Source organism: Nerophis lumbriciformis, linkage group LG04 (genome assembly GCF_033978685.3).
Source record: "Nerophis lumbriciformis linkage group LG04, RoL_Nlum_v2.1, whole genome shotgun sequence".
NCBI classification, from domain to species: domain Eukaryota; kingdom Metazoa; phylum Chordata; class Actinopteri; order Syngnathiformes; family Syngnathidae; genus Nerophis; species Nerophis lumbriciformis.
In genome coordinates, this window is record NC_084551.2 from 62,640,817 (window position 1) to 62,659,340 (window position 18,524).

The 18,524-nt window shown below is 41.5% G+C and overlaps 1 protein-coding gene across 4 annotated transcripts in view; it reads left to right on the top strand.

Annotated features, from left to right (window-relative positions):
• The first annotated feature begins 277 nt into the window (after positions 1-277).
• Positions 278-18,524, top strand: part of LOC133605426 (protein argonaute-3) — a 96,760-nt gene continuing 78,513 nt past the window's right edge. For all 4 annotated transcript variants that reach the window (XM_072913100.1, XM_072913101.1, XM_072913102.1 and 1 more), the window contains exon 1: positions 278-966. In XM_072913100.1, the coding sequence (XP_072769201.1) occupies positions 948-966 (19 nt within the window). In that variant the 5' untranslated portion in view covers positions 278-947. The remainder of the gene's footprint in view (positions 967-18,524) is intronic.

Below are 18,524 nucleotides of genomic sequence, written 5' to 3' on the forward strand. Positions count from 1 at the left end.
ATACATTTATAATTCACACAACAGTCAAGGCACTTTCAACAAGAAGGAAATAAAACAAAATCAAATGCAGATAGAGTATTAAATATTAGGAACAGGCTGTGTTTTTTTTGTTTTGAATTTTATAACCCTTTATTTATAAATTGCAACATTTACAAACAGTTGAAAAATAATAATCAAAATAAGTACAAAAACAGAACAAAAAAGGTGGGGTGGCTTTTATTTGTTCATTTCCTGGGGGGTGACGTCAGTCCCCGCCTCTTCCGGTGCGTGTCACGGCCAACTTGACCATATTTAGCAGGCTGCTGGCGAAGGAAGCCCCGCACACTTCATCTGTCAGCCCGGCGCCTCCAAACTCTCCTTTTCACGGATACTTTGCACACTTGACCGCTACATTTCTGTTTTCTTCTGGACTTACAACCGGGCTGCGAGCTCCCAAGACGCCGCCATTGAGGAAACAACTTTTGTATGTTTCTTTGAGTATTTGAAAGTAGCGAGCTAGCCGGCTAACGTTAGCCGAAGCTAACACGACATAGTCTTTTTAAAAGGGATGAAAAATTCACGTTAAAAGCTTCACTTCCGCTCGGTTCGGACGCACTCTGATGGCCTCCTGACAGCAGCTCTCGTCCGGACTGGACACTTTTTCACCCCCGCTTCCCTTCGGAAGCCTCGCTAGCTCGCTGGCTAGTTTAGCTTCACCGAGAGGCGCCGCCTTCGCTTGCTAACTCGCCGGGTCAAGTGACGCCAGCTCGGGACACGTCGGCGTGTCAACAACACCCGCCTGGAGAGGGGAGGGGAGGGCAGGGCAGGGAGGCCTGCAGGCTGACAGCTCCCGGGCGAGGCCACTCGACGGGGGGGAGAGCCGAGGGAGACACCGGGCTGAAGGGAGGAGGAGGACCGGACGTTTGGCGACTGTGATCCGGGAAGTAATCCGGGCTGCGACCTCATGAATGGAAATCGGAACTACAGGTGAGTCTCCATGTTGTTGTTGCTTTTGTCTTGAAATCGGAGCAACAGGTGAGTTTCCATGTTTTTGTTACTGTTGTCTTGGAATCGGAGCTACAGGTGAGTCTCCATGTTTTTGTCTAGAAATCGGAACTACAGGTGAGTCTCCATGTTGTTGTTGCTTTTGTCTTGAAATCGGAGCTACAGGTGAGTCTCCATGTTTTTGTTGCTTATGTCTTGAAATCGGAGCTACAAGTGAGTCTCCATGTTTTTGTTACTGTTGTCTTGGAATCGGAGCTACAGGTGGGTCTCTAAGTTTTTGTTGCTTTTGTCTTGAAATCTGAGCTGCAGGTGAGTCTCCATGTTTTTGTCTTGAAATCGGAACTACAAGTGAGTCTCCATGCTTTTGTCTTGAAATCGGAACTACAAGTGAGTCTCCATGTTTTTGTGTCAATCGGAACTACAAGTGAGTCTCCATGTTTTAGTCTTGAAATCGGAACTACAGGTGAGTCTCCATGTTGTTGTTGCTTTTGTCTTGAAATCGGAGCTGCAGGTGAGTCTCCACATGTTTTTGTTACTGTTGTCTTGGAATCGGAGCGACAGGTGGGTCTCCATGTTTCTGTTGCTTTTGTCTTGAAATCTGAGCTACAGGTGAGTCTCCATGTTTTTGTCTTGAAATCGGAACTACAAGTGAGTCTCCATGCTTTTGACTTGAAATCGTAACTACAAGTGAGTCTCCATGTTGTTGTCTCAATCGGAACTACAAGTGAGTCTCCATATTTTAGTCTTGAAATCGGAACTACAAGTGAGTCTCCATGTTTTTGTCCCAATCGGAACTACAAGTGAGTCTCCATATTTTAGTCTTGAAATCGGAACTACAAGTGAGTCTCCATGTTTTTGTCTCGAAATCGGAGCTACAGGTGAGTCTCCATGTTTTTGTTGCTTTTGTCTTGAAATCGGAACTACGGGTGAGTCTCCATGTTTTTGTTGCCGTTGTCTTGACATCAGAGCTACGGGTGAGTCTCTGTTTTTGTTACTGTTGTCTTGAAATCGGAACTACAGGTGGGTCTCCATGTTTTTGTTGCTTTTGTCTTGAAATCTGAGCTACAGGTGAGTCTCCATGTTTTTGTCTTGAAATCGGAACTACAAGTGAGTCTCCATGCTTTTGTCTTGAAATCGGAACTACAAGTGAGTCTCCATGTTTTTGTCTCAATCGGAACTACAAGCGAGTCTCCATATTTTAGTCTTGAAATCGGAACTACAAGTGAGTCTCCATGTTTTTGTCTCGAAATCGGAACTACAAGTGAGTCTCCATGTTTTTGTCTCGAAATCGGAGCTACAAGTGAGTCTCCATGTTTTAGTCTCGAAATCGGAACTACAAGTGAGTCTCCATGTTTTTGTCTCGAAATCGGAGCTACAGGTGAGTCTCCATGTTTTTGTCTAGAAATCGGAGCTACAGGTGAGTCTCCATGTTTTTGTTGCTTTTGTCTTGAAATCTGAGCTACAGGTGAGTCTCCATGTTTTTGTCTTGAAATCGGAACTACAAGTGAGTCTCCATGCTTTTGTCTTGAAATCGGAAGTACAAGTGAGTCTCCATGTTTTAGTCTTGAAATCGGAACTACAAGTGAGTCTCCATGTTTTTGTCTCGAAATCGGAGCTACAGGTGAGTCTCCATGTTTTTGTCTCGAAATCGGAGCTACAGGTGAGTCTCCATGTTTTTGTTGCTTTTGTCTTGAAATCGGAACTACGGGTGAGTCTCCATGTTTTTGTTGCCGTTGTCTTGAAATCAGAGCTACGGGTGAGTCTCCATGTTTTTGTTACTGTTGTCTTGGAATCGGAGCTACAGGTGGGTCTCCATGTTTTTGTTGCTTTTGTCTTGAAATCTGAGCTACAGGTGAGTCTCCATGTTTTTGTTGCTTTTGTCTTGGAATCGGAGCTACAGGTGGGTCTCCATGTTTTTGTTGCTTTTGTCTTGAAATCTGAGCTACAGGTGGGTCTCCATGTTTTTGTTGCTTTTGTCTTGAAATCTGAGCTACAGGTGAGTCTCCATGTTTTTGTCTTGAAATCGGAACTACAAGTGAGTCTCCATGCTTTTGTTTTGAAATCGGAACTACAAGTGAGTCTCCATGTTTTCGTCTCAACCGGAACTACAAGTGAGTCTCCATATTTTAGTCTTGAAATCGGAACTACAAGTGAGTCTCCATGTTTTTGTCTCGAAATCGGAGCTACAGGTGGGTCTCCATGTTTTTGTTGCTTTTGTCTTGAAATCTGAGCTACAGGTGAGTCTCCATGTTTTTGTCTTGAAATCGGAACTACAAGTGAGTCTCCATGCTTTTGTCTTGAAATCGGAACTACAAGTGAGTCTCCATGTTTTTGTCTTGAAATCGGAACTACAAGTGAGTCTCCATATTTTAGTCTTGAAATCGGAACTACAAGTGAGTCTCCATGTTTTTGTCTCGAAATCGGAGCTACAGGTGAGTCTCCATGTTTTTGTTGCTTTTGTCTTGAAATCGGAACTACGGGTGAGTCTCCATGTTTTTGTTGCCGTTGTCTTGAAATCAGAGCTACGGGTGAGTCTCTATGTTTTTGTTGCCGTTGTCTTGAAATCGGAACTACAGGTGAGTCTCCATGTTTTGTCTTGAAATAACAGTTCTATCTCTTCAGGGTGAATAAGGCTGTGTACTGTAGTCAAGGAGACTCCTTATCTCTACCAAACATGACTCACACATAAAGTAGAGCCTTTTGTCACGCCAGGTTGTAACTTTAAAGTAATATAACAATATTATTATATGGGAAAAACTTTTTTCTCCGTGATATCCTAAGTAATAATGCATATACAGTGGTGGTCAAAAGTCTACGTACACTTGTAAAGAACATCATGTCATGACTGTCTTGAGTTTACAATCATTTCTACAACTCTTATTTTTTTTGTGATGTAGTGATTGGAGCACATACTTGTTGGTCATACAAAACATTCATGAAGTTTGCTTCTTTTATGAATTTATTATGGGTCTACTGAAAATGTGCTGGGTCAAAAGTATACATAGTTAATATTTATTATGGGTCTACTGACCACAGAACTTTCCTCCAGAAGGTCTTATCTTTGTCCATGTGATGTCAGATGAAACAAAAATGGAGCTGTTTGGCCACAATACCCAGCAATATGTTTGGAGGAGAAAAGGTGAGGCCTTTAATCCCAGGAACACCAATCCCAGGAACACCAAACCTACCGTCAAGCATGGTGGTGGTAGTATTATGCTGTTTTGCTGCCAATGGAACTGCTGCTTTAAATGGGACAATGAAAAAGGAGGATTACCTAAAATCATCAGCCCGGAGGTTGGGTCTTGGGCACAGTTGACAATGACCCCAAACACACGTCAAAAGTGGTAAAGGACTGGCTAAAATTGAGGTTTTAGAATGGCCTTTTTTCAAAGTCCTGACTTAAATGTGTGTACCATGCTGAAGAAACAAGTCCATGTCAGGAGACAAACAATTTTAGCTGAACTGCAAAAGGGACAAGCGGTAGAAAAATGGATGGATGGATGGATGGAGTGGTCCAAAATTCAAGCAGAAGCTTGTGGATGGCTACCAAAAACGCCTTATTGCAGGTAAACCTGCCAAGGGACATGTAAGCAAATATTAACATTGCTGTATGTATACTTTTGACCCAGCACACTGTTTTGCTGCCAATGGAACTGCTGCTTTAAATGGGACAATGAAAAAGGAGGATTAGCTCCAAATTCTTCAGGACAAGCTAAAATCATCAGCCCGGAGGTTGGGTCTTTGGCGCAGTTGGGTGTTCCAACAGGACAATGACCTCAAAAGTGGTAAAGGAATGGCTAAATCAGGCTAGAATGAATGTTTTAGAATGGCCTTCCCAAAGTCCTGACTTAAACGTGTGGACAATGCTGAAGAAACAAGTCCATGTCAGAAAAGCAACATATTTAGCTGAACTGCACCAATTTAGTGGTCAAGTGGTCAAGCAGAAGCTTGTGGATGGCTACCAAAAGCGCCTTATTGCAGGTAAACTTGCCAAGGGACATGTAAGCAAATATTAACATTGCTGTATGTATACTTTTGACCCTCACATTTTCAGTAGACCCATAATAAATTCATAAAAGAAGCAAACTTCATGAATGTTTTTTTGTGACCAACAAGTATGTGCTGTCACAAAAAAAAATACGAGTTGTAGAAATGATTGTAAACTCAAGACAGCCATGACATGATGTTCTTTACAAGTGTATGTACACTTTTGACCACCACTGTATATGCATTATTACTTAGGATATCACGGAGAAAAAAGTTTTTCCCATATAATAATATTGTGAAAGTGGAACTGCACTGTTTTGTATTTTTGTCTATCATTCACAATCCAAATGTAAGACAATATTTTTTTTGTCTTTTTTTTAATGCATTCTAAGTCGTTAAATACAGCAAGTACAAAGTGGCCAACAATGGGAGTACAGCAGGGTTTCCTCTTAAGTAACTGATGGTGGCGCATTGCCACGGCAAAATTAAAGGCGTCACACGTTAAAAATATATAAGCATTTTTAACGTGAAAACCAATTAAAGTAATATAATGTATTGGAGCCTCCAGAAGAATTCAAAAGTCTGGTGCTATTTTTAACGTTTATTGCCAATCTTATGCTAACAACCAGCTCTTGTGGATCATTTTCCGTTTATTCACGCTCAAAAATATAAAGTTCTGGTTCATCATTTGTCCCAAAGAAGCCATATTTATCTCTCATGAAGACTTCCATGAGTCGTAGTGTTGTTGTTGAAGAGAAAAGCAAACGTTGTAATGAGCAAAACACGTAAATATCACGTTATTGTAAATTTGCCTGTTGTTACATTACATATACAATTACATGTATATAAACGTGTTTGGATGTGTTTTAAATAGGGCTGCAGCTAACGATTATTTTTCTATCGATTAATCTATAGATTATTTTTTCGATTAATCGGTTAATCTGTAGATTATTTTTTCGATTAATCTATAGATTATTTTTCCTTTTACCGATTATTTTTTTTATTTAAAATGAAGAGGAAAAAATAAATGTAGGCCAGTTTTTTCAAAAGGCATGGCTTTTATTTACAAAAAAAAAAGTATGGCCACTCAGTCAACATTGACAACAACATGACAAAATATTCTGTAACAATGTAAACATTTAAAACTTTTAACATTTAACAAAATTAAAAGTAGCTTATTTGCTTTTTAATGTGCAAATATAAAAGTAAACATCCAGTGCAAATCTTAATATTCTGGAATAGTATAAGCATTTAAAAAGTAAAAGTATTGCTTATTTTGCTTTAAAATGTGCAAAAATAAAGATAAACATCCAATACAAAAAAGTGCAAAACGGAAATATTCTGTAACAAGTGTAAACATTTCAACAAAAGTAAAAGTATTGCTTATTTGCTAAAATGTGCAAAAATAAAGCTAAACATCCAATACAAAAAAGTGTACAGTGTAAACATTTCAACAAAAGTAAAAGTATTGCTTATTTTGCTTAATAACACAACAATGATAGTATGATTAAAGTGAAAGTTAATTGTTGGTTTGTACATAGTATATGTAACTGTTAATGTTGTAAAAGGTATTTGCACAACTAATTAACGTTAGCGTTTGTGACACGTCTTGTGCCGTGGGGTTCTTTCAGGACCGACAGACTGAACGCCAGACGGCTTTGCCAGGTTTACAATCTTATAATTTTACACAAAGTCTTTTCTCTTCCAACTCTTTTCTCTTTCTTTCCTCGCTTTTCAGCTCCTCTTCCTCGCTCGCTCGTCGTCCCCTGTCTCTTGCGGCGTCGCTCCCGGCGCGCCCCGCCTCGCCGCTCGCTCGCCGCCGCCGCCGCCTCTCCACAGCGTTAAAGAGGAGCGCGTCTTTGTAAACACTGAACAGGCACGCCAAACGCGCCTCTCAGAGCAAACGGTGCTTTAGTTTATGAATTTACAACGCAGATACAAATGACACATTCATGTTTTTGTGTAATGATGACAACGTATACGCACGCGGACGATTGACTTGTTGATGGTGATGGCAAGAACGCTGTCGGGGGTTTTCTTTTCAAATGTTCGTTCATAGCCGTTGTGCTGCTATGATAGGCCATTTCCGCTCGACACAGTGTGCATACAACAACATTATTAGGCCGTTTATTGAAATACTCCCACACTTTTGACGACTTTTGGCGTGCTTTTTTCCCCTCCCTCGCATCGTCTGCTTTGCGCTCCGCCATGACAGTAGTGTGACGTAAATATGCGACGCGCCGACGCACAAAAACGGCGTCGACGTATTTACGTAACCGATGACGTCGACTACGTCGACGCGTCGTTTCAGCCTTAGTTTTAAAGCGCTTCATAAACGGAATAGAGCACCTCATTACCTGACTTTTTCTAGCGTCTATTTACTGGAGTGCTTTAAAAGAAAGAAAACCATATGTGTGCTTGGATTGTCAATGATAGGCAAAATTTCAAATAAAGTGCAGTTCCCCTTTAAAAAATGATATACATGTTATTGCCATGGAGTACAGGCATGGGTCAATTGTCAATTAATGAATGAATGAAAATGAACTTGCCGGCATGGATGAATTGCCACGTCCTTGTGTTTGTTTTCTCTGTCTGTCGCTTCCAAACAGAATGCAAGAGGGTTCCCTCTGTGCGTCACTCTCAGCGTCTGTGCGCCTTTCTTCAGATTGCATAGCCGTACGTAGTGGCAATATATCCACTTCAAACTAAGATAGGCCTATCAACATGATATTGCTGATCAGATTTATTGTCATGCTCGATCAAGTCGGCTGTGGCTTGAAGCGGAGTTACAACGCCATCTACTGAACAAAGTTGGAAAGACAAGCGACTCAGACAGTCCCATTATAATGTGCTTGTTGGCGAGGGAAAACACGCTCAGTCTAAAAAAACCAAACAAAAAATATCACTGTTCTGTGAATTATTGTAAATATGTTCAACATGCTTGAATTTTAGGCTTAATAATCCAGTTATCAGGTCACGGGCCAAGACATTAGGTACATGTGCTCAATCAAATGAGATCCTCTAAGAATAATGCTCAGTAGTTGCATCATTTCTGATGTTGGACTTTGGAGGAAGAAACAATGTTGCATCCCCAAATACTACTATGAATAATCTCATTAGTCTATTAAATTGTAATAAGTACACCTCTGCATAACGCTGTATCCTTATTAACATTCAAGAAAACGAAAAAAGTTAAATCCTTATTTAAACTTTTTGGACCAACTTGAAATATTTGATACTGAAAAATAAAATGTATTAATAATGCGTTCAAATTGATCATTAACACGCACGTTATTGACATACATTAAATCAGGACCACAATATGTAGCGCCCCGCCCCGGTATTTGAGAAGTGCTGGTCTGGTGGAACAGGTGAAAATTAAGTCGTAGAAAATGCTGTCTTTTATAAACGTAATGTGTCTGTAGCAAATGTGTCACGAACCGGTACCGGTTACATTGCCTCCCACCTGCTGCGTCGTCATAAGGCACCTGTATTGGTGCCGTTTGCAGCACCCTGTGATGAGTGGCAGTTAAACGCTCCAAACCGTCTGACTTTGTCTCAGCTGTAACGGAAGCTTTCCACTAATGTGACCATAAAATGTGATCCTGACCCAACAACCCTCCCGTTCCTCTCCCACTCTCATTAGTGTCTGGATACTTCCCACAGTCTGTAACATGAGGGACCAGGAGGTGTTTCCCCAGTAACCAAGCACTTTTAGCACCCAACACACTTTCAACATGCATGTGCCTGTTTGGGAGCTCTCTATTTTTTGTTTCGAAAATGTAGAATGTAGATCAGGGGTGCCCACACTTTTTCTCCAGGCGAACTACTTTTCAATTGACCAAGTGGAGGGGATCTACCTCATTCATATATATCTATATTTATTTATTTATTTATTTATTTATTAAAGAGAGGTTTTTGTTACCATGTTAAAGGTGTTTAATGATAATACAAGCATGTTTAACACATATATATTCCTTTCTTTCATGAAGACAAGAATACAAGTTGGTATGATTGTGATGACTTGCATTGATTCGAATTCAGACAGTAGTGATGATAACCTCCACATTTTCAAATGGAGGAGAAAAACACAAAATAAAATTGAATTAAATAAATAGATTAATAAATAAATAAAATAAAACACAAAATAAAATAAAACTAAAAAAACTTGCATTGATTGGAATCAGATAGTAGTGATGATAACGTCCACATTTTCAAATGGAGGAGAAAAACACAAAATAAAATAAAACAAATAAAATTTAAATAAATAAATACATTTAATAAAACACAAAATAAAATAAAACACAAAAAACTTGCATTGATTGGAATCAGACAGTAGTGATGATAACGTCCACATTTTCAAATGGAGGAGAAAAACACAAAATAAAATAAAATAAATAAATCAAAAATAAATAAATTAAATAAAACACAAAATAAAATAAAACAGAAAAAACTTGCAGAAGGTCCTGAGTAGTCTTGGGTTCAATCCCGGGCTCGGGATCTTTCTGTGTGGAGTTTGCATGTCCTCCCCGTGACTGCGTGGGTTCCCTCCGGGTACTCCGGCTTCCTCCCACTTCCAAAGACATGCACCTGGGGATAAGTTGATTGGCAACACTAAATTGGCCCTAGTGTGTGGATGTGAGTGTGAATGTTGTCTGTCTATCTGTGTTGGCCCTGCGATGAGGTGGCGACTTGTCCAGGGTGTACACCGCCTTCCGCCCGATTGTAGCTGAGATAGGCTCCAGCGACCCCAAAGGGAATACAATATAGAAAATGGATGGATGGATGGATGATTGGAATGAGACAGTAGTGATGATAACATCCACATTTTCAAATGGAGGAGAAAAACACAAAATAAAGTAAAGTAAAACACAAAAAATGTGCATTGATTGGAATCAGACAGTAGTGATGATAACCTCCACATTTTCAAATGGAGAAAAACACAAAATAAAATTGAATTAAATAAATAGATTAATAAATAAATAAAATAAAAAACAAAATAAAATAAAACTCAAAAAACTTGCATTGATTGGAATCAGATAGTAGTGATGATAACGTCCACATTTTCAAATGGAGGAGAAAAACACAAAATAAAACAAATAAATTTTAAATAAATAAATACATTTAATAAAACAGAAAATAAAATAAAACACAAAAAACTTGCATTGATTGGAATCAGACAGTAGTGATAACATCCACATTTTCAAATGGAGGAGAAAAACACAAAATAAAATAAAATAAATAAATCAAAAATAAATTAAATAAAACACAAAATTAAATAAAACAGAAAAAACTTGCATTGATTGGAATGAGACAGTAGTGATGATAACATCCACATTTTCAAATGGAGGAGAAAAACACAAAATAAAGTAAAGTAAAACACAAAAAATGTGCATTGATTGGAATCAGACAGTAGTGATGATAACCTCCACATTTTCAAATGCAGGAGAAAAAAAGTCCTCCTTTCTGTCCAATACCACATGAAAGTGTCCAGCTTCCATACTCCTTTTTATACACATTAAAAGAAATGCATTGGCGGCAAACTCCGTAGCGTGCTAGCTTGTGCACGCCAGCTTTCTGAGACTCTTATTTTATTAGCGCAGGCAGGATGAGGCAGGGCTTTTATTGTGAAGACAGGAACTGTGCAGTCGGTCTTTAGAGTTTTGACACAAGAGTCTGTTGAAATAAAAAGTGTTTCTGGCCTTCCTGTCGGTGATTTTTTCTTAATAATGATCTGGCAGCAGCCAGCGTCATCTCACAAGACCTTCGGGTGCCGTGAATGTCAATCAAGTGGCAAAAGTCACGTCTTGGTGAAGATTGACGAGCACTAATTTTTAGGTCCATTTTTTTAATGCCTGGCTGGCGATGGACTGACACACTCTCCACCATCCACCGCTAGCTCGCCATCCACGTAATAGACACCCCTGATGTAGATCTACTAGTCTCAGATTTCTAGAGTTTTTGATGTGATAAATTCGACTACTTAGCAGGTCCACTGTAGATCAGCTCATTGTGGTAATCTGATCATGAGCTGGTTTTTCCATCATGGGGTGTGTATGCAGCATGACGATTGCAATGTCCGCTATGTAATCATAGCACGCGTTGCGTTTCCACTGATCCACGACCGTACACCCGCCATTTAAGGTGAGGGATAGCTTTGTAAAAAAGGAAAACAGGCTTCGCTACACCTCTTGAATTTTAACCTGGAGCGCGTCCAACTATCAGTCATTTCGTTAGACGTGGTAGCTGTAAGTCTGTGTACGCTAACCTTGAAATTGCTTTTTTACACCCCTTGTAGATTAACTACGATCAAAGTATTGGACAGGACGTGGAAATGTGTAAATAAAGTTGTACTTTATATAAGAAAAAAATGGGCATACAAAACGATCCTTTTATCTTATCTGTCGTTCATTCATTCACCCGTAGGCTCGTAATGCTCAATCTCAACAACCACAATGCACCTGCTCCCGGTCTTTGCCGCAATGAATTGTGGAACATGCAGTATCTTAGTTAACCCTCTGTTAGGCTATGAAGTAGAAAACAGCCCAATCCAGTGTCAGTGTTTCTCAAATAATCAATATCAAATACGTGTATAATCAAATCAATTCCCTTTTAACTCTTTTTAACTGTAAATAATAGGGGTGTAACGGTACACAAAAATTTCGGTTCGGTACGTACCTCGGTTTGGAGGTCACCGTTCGGTTCATTTTCGGTGCAGTAAGAAAACAACAAAATATACATTTTTGGGTTATTTATAACCTTCCACCAAAAATATTTTTCTTAGTGGAATATTTCACGTTTCCAGTGAGGGTTGGACTCCGCCAAGGCTGCCCTTTGTCACCGATTCTGTTCATAACCTTTATGGACAGAATTTCTAGGCGCAGTCAGGGCGTTGAGGGGATCTGGTTTGGTGGCTGCAGGATTAGGTCACTGCTATTTGCAGATGATGTGGTCCTGATGGCTTCCTCCGGCCAAGATCTTCAGCTCTCACTGGATCGGTTCGCAGCCGAGTGTGAAGCGACTGGGATGGGAATCAGCACCTCCAAGTCCGAGTCCATGGTTCTCTCCCGGAAAAGGGTGGAGTGCCATCTCCGGGTTGGGGAGGAGATCTTGCCCCAAGTGGAGGAGTTCAAGTACCTCGGAGTCTTGTTCACGAGTGGGGGAAGAGTGGATCGTGAGATCGACAGGCGGATCGGTGCGGCGTCTTCAGTAATGCGGACGCTGTATCGATCCGTTGTGGTGAAGAAGGAGCTGAGCCGGAAGGCAAAGCTCTCGATTTACCGGTCGATCTACGTTCCCATCCTCACCTATGGTCATGAGCTTTGGGTCATGACCGAAAGGACAAGATCACGGGTACAAGCGGCCGAAATGAGTTTCCTCCGCCGAGTGGCGGGGCTCTCCCTTAGAGATAGGGTGAGAAGCTCTGTCATTCGGGGGGAGCTCAAAGTAAAGCCGCTGCTCCTCCACATCGAGAGGAGCCAGATGAGGTGGTTCGGGCATCTGGTCAGGATGCCACCCGAACGCCTCCCTAGGAAGGTGTTTCGGGCACGTCCGACCGGTAGGAGGCCACGGGGAAGACCCAGGACACGCTGGGAAGACTATGTCTCCCGGCTGGCCTGGGAACGCCTCGGGATCCCCCGGGAGGAGCTGGACGAAGTGGCTGGGGAGAGGGAAGTCTGGGCTTCCCTGCTTAAGCTGCTGCCCCCGCGACCCGACCTCGGATAAGCGGAAGAAGATGGATGGATGGAATATTTGATGTGAAGTAATGGGAACCTTGGATAAGTCAATAATTCATAATAACATTGATTTTGATTCAATATTATGTTTTGAGCAATGACAGTTTGAAAGAAAAAAAAACAGCTTTGTTTTATTAGTCAACATTGCAACTTTTTCTAAATTACATTTAACCTTTAAGCTTTTTTATTTCACTTTTGTTATGTTTTTGTTTATTTTATTAGTATTTTTAGAATGTGCCGTGGGCCTTTAAAACATTAGCTGTGGGCCGCAAATGGCCTCCGAGGCACACTTTTGACACCCCTGCTATAGATAATAAAAAATTAAATGTGATAAATCTATGGATAAAAAGCAGAGCCTGGCGACATATGCGCGTTTATCATAACTCTCTCTCTCTCTCTGTCTCTGCCCCTCCCTCACCAATGCTGCTGTTTGTTTTGTTTTTAACCCCTTCTTAACCCTGAACGTACATTGAAAATACACGCAACCCTAACTCAAAATGCCGGACATTTGAGGCATTTAAGAAACTCCACCCTGACCGCTCCGCAAAAGAGGACATGTCCGGTGAAAAGAGGACGTATGGTCAGTCTATCCTAGCCGGTTAGCTGCTAGCATGCCGTGTGCTGTGCCTCGGTGTGCATTGTTTACACAACATGCGTTACGCTACTTAATATGTCCGTGTGGAAACTCGTTTGGTACACCTCCGAACCGAACCGAAACCCCCGTACCGAAACAGTTCAATACAAATACACGTACCGTTACACCCCTAGTAAATAATAATAGATAAATTTATCAGCAATTAAATCAAGTATGCAATTTATGAATGATCATCACACATGAACTATATAACCCATAAGTTACAACACCCCTGTCGCCCACCTCTTTTGAAATGTCATCTTACATGCCTTGTTGCATTCACACTCAGTGCCGTTACAAACTGTCATGATAGTATATCTATGCATTCATTGTTGCCTATGTTGTGTTTACTAGCAAGTCACTTTCTGATCTCTGTGTGGCGGCGAATGATAATGGAAGTCACTGACCTGCAGAGTAGCGTGAGAACATACAAATGACCGTGGAACTAGCCAGCTTTGAAAGCCGACACTCCTCTGCACTGCATTTGTCCCAGCAGCCGCACAGAGGCCACGCTTTTGGCCACGTTAACACTTGCTGCCATGTAATGAGGGCAGGCATGGAATAAATCAAATCCATTTTGATTCACCAGTACAGTGGCATGCATGCTCCTTGCACCGCTTGTCACTTGACATGTCGGAGCCTGCAACGTTGCATTTGTGGCGCCCCCTTTGGGTTGTGTTCAGAAGTGTTTGGAATAAGACATGCACATGTAATACAGATATCCTCCGTCCGTACTCAATGACTTACAGACAACTACTTTTTGACCGATTTTACACACACATGCTTGTACCCTTAAGGCAGGGGTGTCCATTAGGGATGTCCCGATCCAGGTTTTTGCACTTCCGATCCGATACCGATATTGTTTTTGCACTTCCGATCCGATACCGATACTGACCGATACCGATACTGGCCTATCCGAGCATGTATTAAAGTTTAAAGTTATTTAGCCTACTTAGTTGTCAGAATCATGTTGAAAAGGGTTTTAGTACTCTTGATAACAACTCGCCGGCTGAATTAGGGGAGTTTGAATAATACACAATGGTTGGTAACAAGAAACTGACCTGTTTATTCAAGGATAAACACAAAATAGACAAAATTATACATGACAAACAGAAATGGCATCATTGAAACAAGGGCTGGGCGATATGGCCTTTTTTTAATATTGCGTTATTTTAAGGCCATATTGCGATACACAATATATATCTCCATATTTTGCCTTAGCCTTGAATGAACACTTGATGCATATAATCACAGCAGTATGATGATTCTATGTGTTTTGATTGATTGATTGAGACTTTTATTAGTAGGTTGCACAGTGAAGTACATATTCCGTACAATTGACCACTAAATGGTAACACCCCAATAAGTTTTTCAACTTGTTTAAGTCGAAGCCACTTAAATTGATTCATGATACAGATATATACTATCAGATATATATTATCATCATAATACAGTCATCACACAAGATAATAATGACGTATGACGTGACAGTATGTGACGTGTGTATGAAGGTGCGCTCGCTGTCTGTGAGAGGGAGACACAGGAAAGAGTGAGAAGAGCCTGTCGTGTAATGCCAGCAGCTAAAAGCAACTGCGTGAGAATTGTGGATGTGTTGAAGGTGTGCTGGAAAATGCGGAACGGAAATTACGGAGCAGCAGAAAAGTGGAATGTATTATTTAAATAGGTGCGTTGGAAAACACGGACCGGAGTTTTTTTTTAAACTGGATCTGGACCGGCATTTTCCCATGCCTTGCCGATACGCAATTTTTGGCAAATGTCGGCAGCCGATCCGATCCAAATATCGGATCGGGACATCCCTAGTGTCCATTACATGGATGGTGAGCTAGCGGTGGATGGTGGAGGGTGTGTCAGTCTATCGCCAGCCAGGCATTAAAAAAATGGACCTAAAAATTAGCGCTCATCAATCTTCACCAAGACGTGACTTTGGTCACTTGATTGACATTCACAGCACCCGAGGGTCTTGTGAGATGACGCCGGCTGCTGCCAGATCATTATTAAGAAAAAATGACCGACAGGAAGGCCAGAAACATTTAAGACCCAACCGCACAGTTCCTGCCTTCACAATAAAAGCGCTGCTCCATCCTGCCTGTGCTAACAAAATGAGAGTCTCAACAAACTACGGAGTTTGCCGCCAATGTATTTCTTGTAAAGTGTATAAAAAGGAGTATGGAAGCTGGACAAATAAGATGGCAAAAAGCAAGCACTTTCATGTGGTATTGGACAGAAAGGAAGACTTTTTTTCTCCTCCATTTGAAAATGTGGACGTTATCATCACTACTGTCGGAATCCAATCAACGCAAGTCATCACAATCATACCAACTTATATTCTTGTCTTCGTAAAAGGAAGGCATCTACATGTGTAAAACATGCTTGTATTATCATTAAACACCTTTAACTTGTTATCAAAAACGTTTCTTTAATAAATAAATCAATATAAATGATATGTATGAATGAGGTAGATCCCCTCCACTTGGTACATTTGAAAAGTAGCTCGCCTGCAGAAAAAAAGTGTGGCCACCCCTGCCTTAAGGCAGTGTTTTTCAACCTTTTTTGAGCCAAGGCACATTTTTTTCATAAAAAAAAAATACGGAGGCACAACACCAGCAGAAAAGGTTAAAAAATGAAACTCCACCAGGTTGTCATGCCTTATTTTGAGTTTGTTGTTGTTTCCTGTGTGTAGTGCTCTAGTTTCAATCTTGCGCTGTTAATTTGGTGACCCTTCCTGTTTTGTTGTTTTCTCCTGTAGCGGCGTCGCGCCTTCCTTTGAGTGCTATTGCCCGCACCTGCTTTGTTTTCGCAATCAAGACTATATAAGTTGTGTGTACGCTATCCTTCTTTGTGGGGACACTGTTGATTGTCATGTCATGTACGGGATGTACTTTGTGGACGCCGTCTACGCTCCACACGCTGTAAGTTTTTGCTGTCGTCCAGCATTCTGTTTTTGTTTACTTTGTAGCCAGTTCAGTTTTACTTTTGTTTTGCATAGCCATGCTTCAGTGCCTTTTCCTAGCAGGACTTGCCTTTTGTTAATTTTTGGTTTAAGCGTTACATACCCCAAAAGGGACAAGTGGTAGAAAATGGATGAATGGATACCTTTTACATATAAAGGTTGAAAAACACTGCACTAGATGGCACATTATTATAATTATTGATTTGCAAAAAATATTTGGCCCTGTGATGAGGTGGCGACTTGTCCAGGGTGTACACCGCCTTCCGCCTGAATGCAGCTGAGATAGGCTCCAGCACCCCCCTAAAAGGGACAAGCAGTAGGAAATGGATAGATGGATGTATTTTTTGGACCAATTAGGTGAAGTTGCATAATTTCCCACGGCACGTTGAAAAACACTGCCTTGAGGCATGTACAAAATGTTGTGCTGATTGAGTTAAAACACCCTGATGGCAGTCTAACATAAGGACTGACTAACTTCAAACTTTGGGATCAATAACAGCGCCAAAGACAAATAATAAGCACAGCCAACACAATCAAGGTGCATATTTAGAAAAATGTTCAGCCTTTTGTGTGCAGTGATTCAGGAGTAGAGTCACACCAAGGGGGTGTCCTACTTTTTTCCCATGACTGTATTACACATCTGTGTTCAAGTGACAAAAATGTCAGTAAAGACATTCTGGGTGAGGTTGTTTTTATTTTCTGCAGAATTGCAAAGATTGCCATCAAACGGCCGTCTGTATCTGATCCAAACTTGTTTGAGAGTTGGCCTATTTGGTTGATTTACTGGAAGATTGAATGACAAACTGACTCTCGCTTTGGACGCTCAAATATCTGATTTCCTCTGAGCAATTTACAGGAGGCGGTTTGTTGTTAAAAGCTGCACAGATTGTTATTTTTAGTCCTGATGATAACAGCCAAGGCTAACAAACAAGGCACCTGTTGCTCTCTACACTTGACCCCCAGATGGGATTTGAGTTGGAATGGTATGACTTAGCTTCTTTCTGAGGCTAAGTCAAAACAGGCTTTGCATGTTTTGTATTTAAATAAAGATGTCCAAAAGGTGCTTTTCCCCCCCACCATCTAACTTCTTAGCATTCCGTTCTGTCAACCCTGTCTTCCCGCTCTTTTTTTGTTTTGTCTGTAACTGCCACCTCCCCCTTCTTGTCTTCTTTTAGTCCAGCCTCTATTTCTCTCCCTTTGCCTCAGTGGGAAACTGCTCGTAGACTGGCACACAGTTCCACTTTTGAGGGCGGGCTCATTTGCAGTCCCTCTCCATAAACGCTCACTTCATTCCAGCGGTCCGCTGACTATAGACAACCACCCCCACCCCGTCTGCGACCCCCGGCCACCCATAATGCTAACTACCTCTTTGCCATACTGTGCTGAATGGGGTTTGTCTTTTTCTTCTCCACTCTATTAAATAATGTCTTGCGGCGCTCAGATTACTCGGTATTTTCTGATTTGAAAGAAATAACTCATTACAGTTTATTTATTTATTGAAAGTAATTATTCAATTGAATCACTTAAATGGTTTTATTAGGATCACATTCCTCAGCCTTCCCGGTAAGGTCTATTCAGGTGTACTGGAGAGGAGGCTACGCCGGATAGTCGAACCTCGGATTCAGGAGGAACAGTGTGGTTTTCGTCCTGGTCGTGGAACTGTGGACCAGCTCTATACTCTCGGCAGGGTCCTTGAGGGTGCATGGGAGTTTGCCCAACCAGTCTACATGTGCTTTGTGGACTTGGAGAAGGCATTCGACCGTGTACCCCGGGAAGTCCTGTGGGGAGTGCTCAGAGAGTATGGGGGTAACGGACTGTCTTATTGTGGCAGTTCGCTCCCTGTATAATCAGTGTCAGAGCTTGGTACGCATTGCCGGCAGTAAGTCGGACACGTTTCCAGTGAGGGTTGGACTCCGCCAAGGCTGCCCTTTGTCACCGATTCTGTTCATAACCTTTATGGACAGAATTTCTAGGCGCAGTCAGGGCGTTGAGGGGATCTGGTTTGGTGGCTGCAGGATTAGGTCACTGCTATTTGCAGATGATGTGGTCCTGATGGCTTCCTCCGGCCAAGATCTTCAGCTCTCACTGTATCGGTTCGCAGCCGAGTGTGAAGCGACTGGGATGGGAATCAGCACCTCCAAGTCCGAGTCCATGGTTCTCTCCCGGAAAAGGGTGGAGTGCCATCTCCGGGTTGGGGAGGAGATCTTGCCCC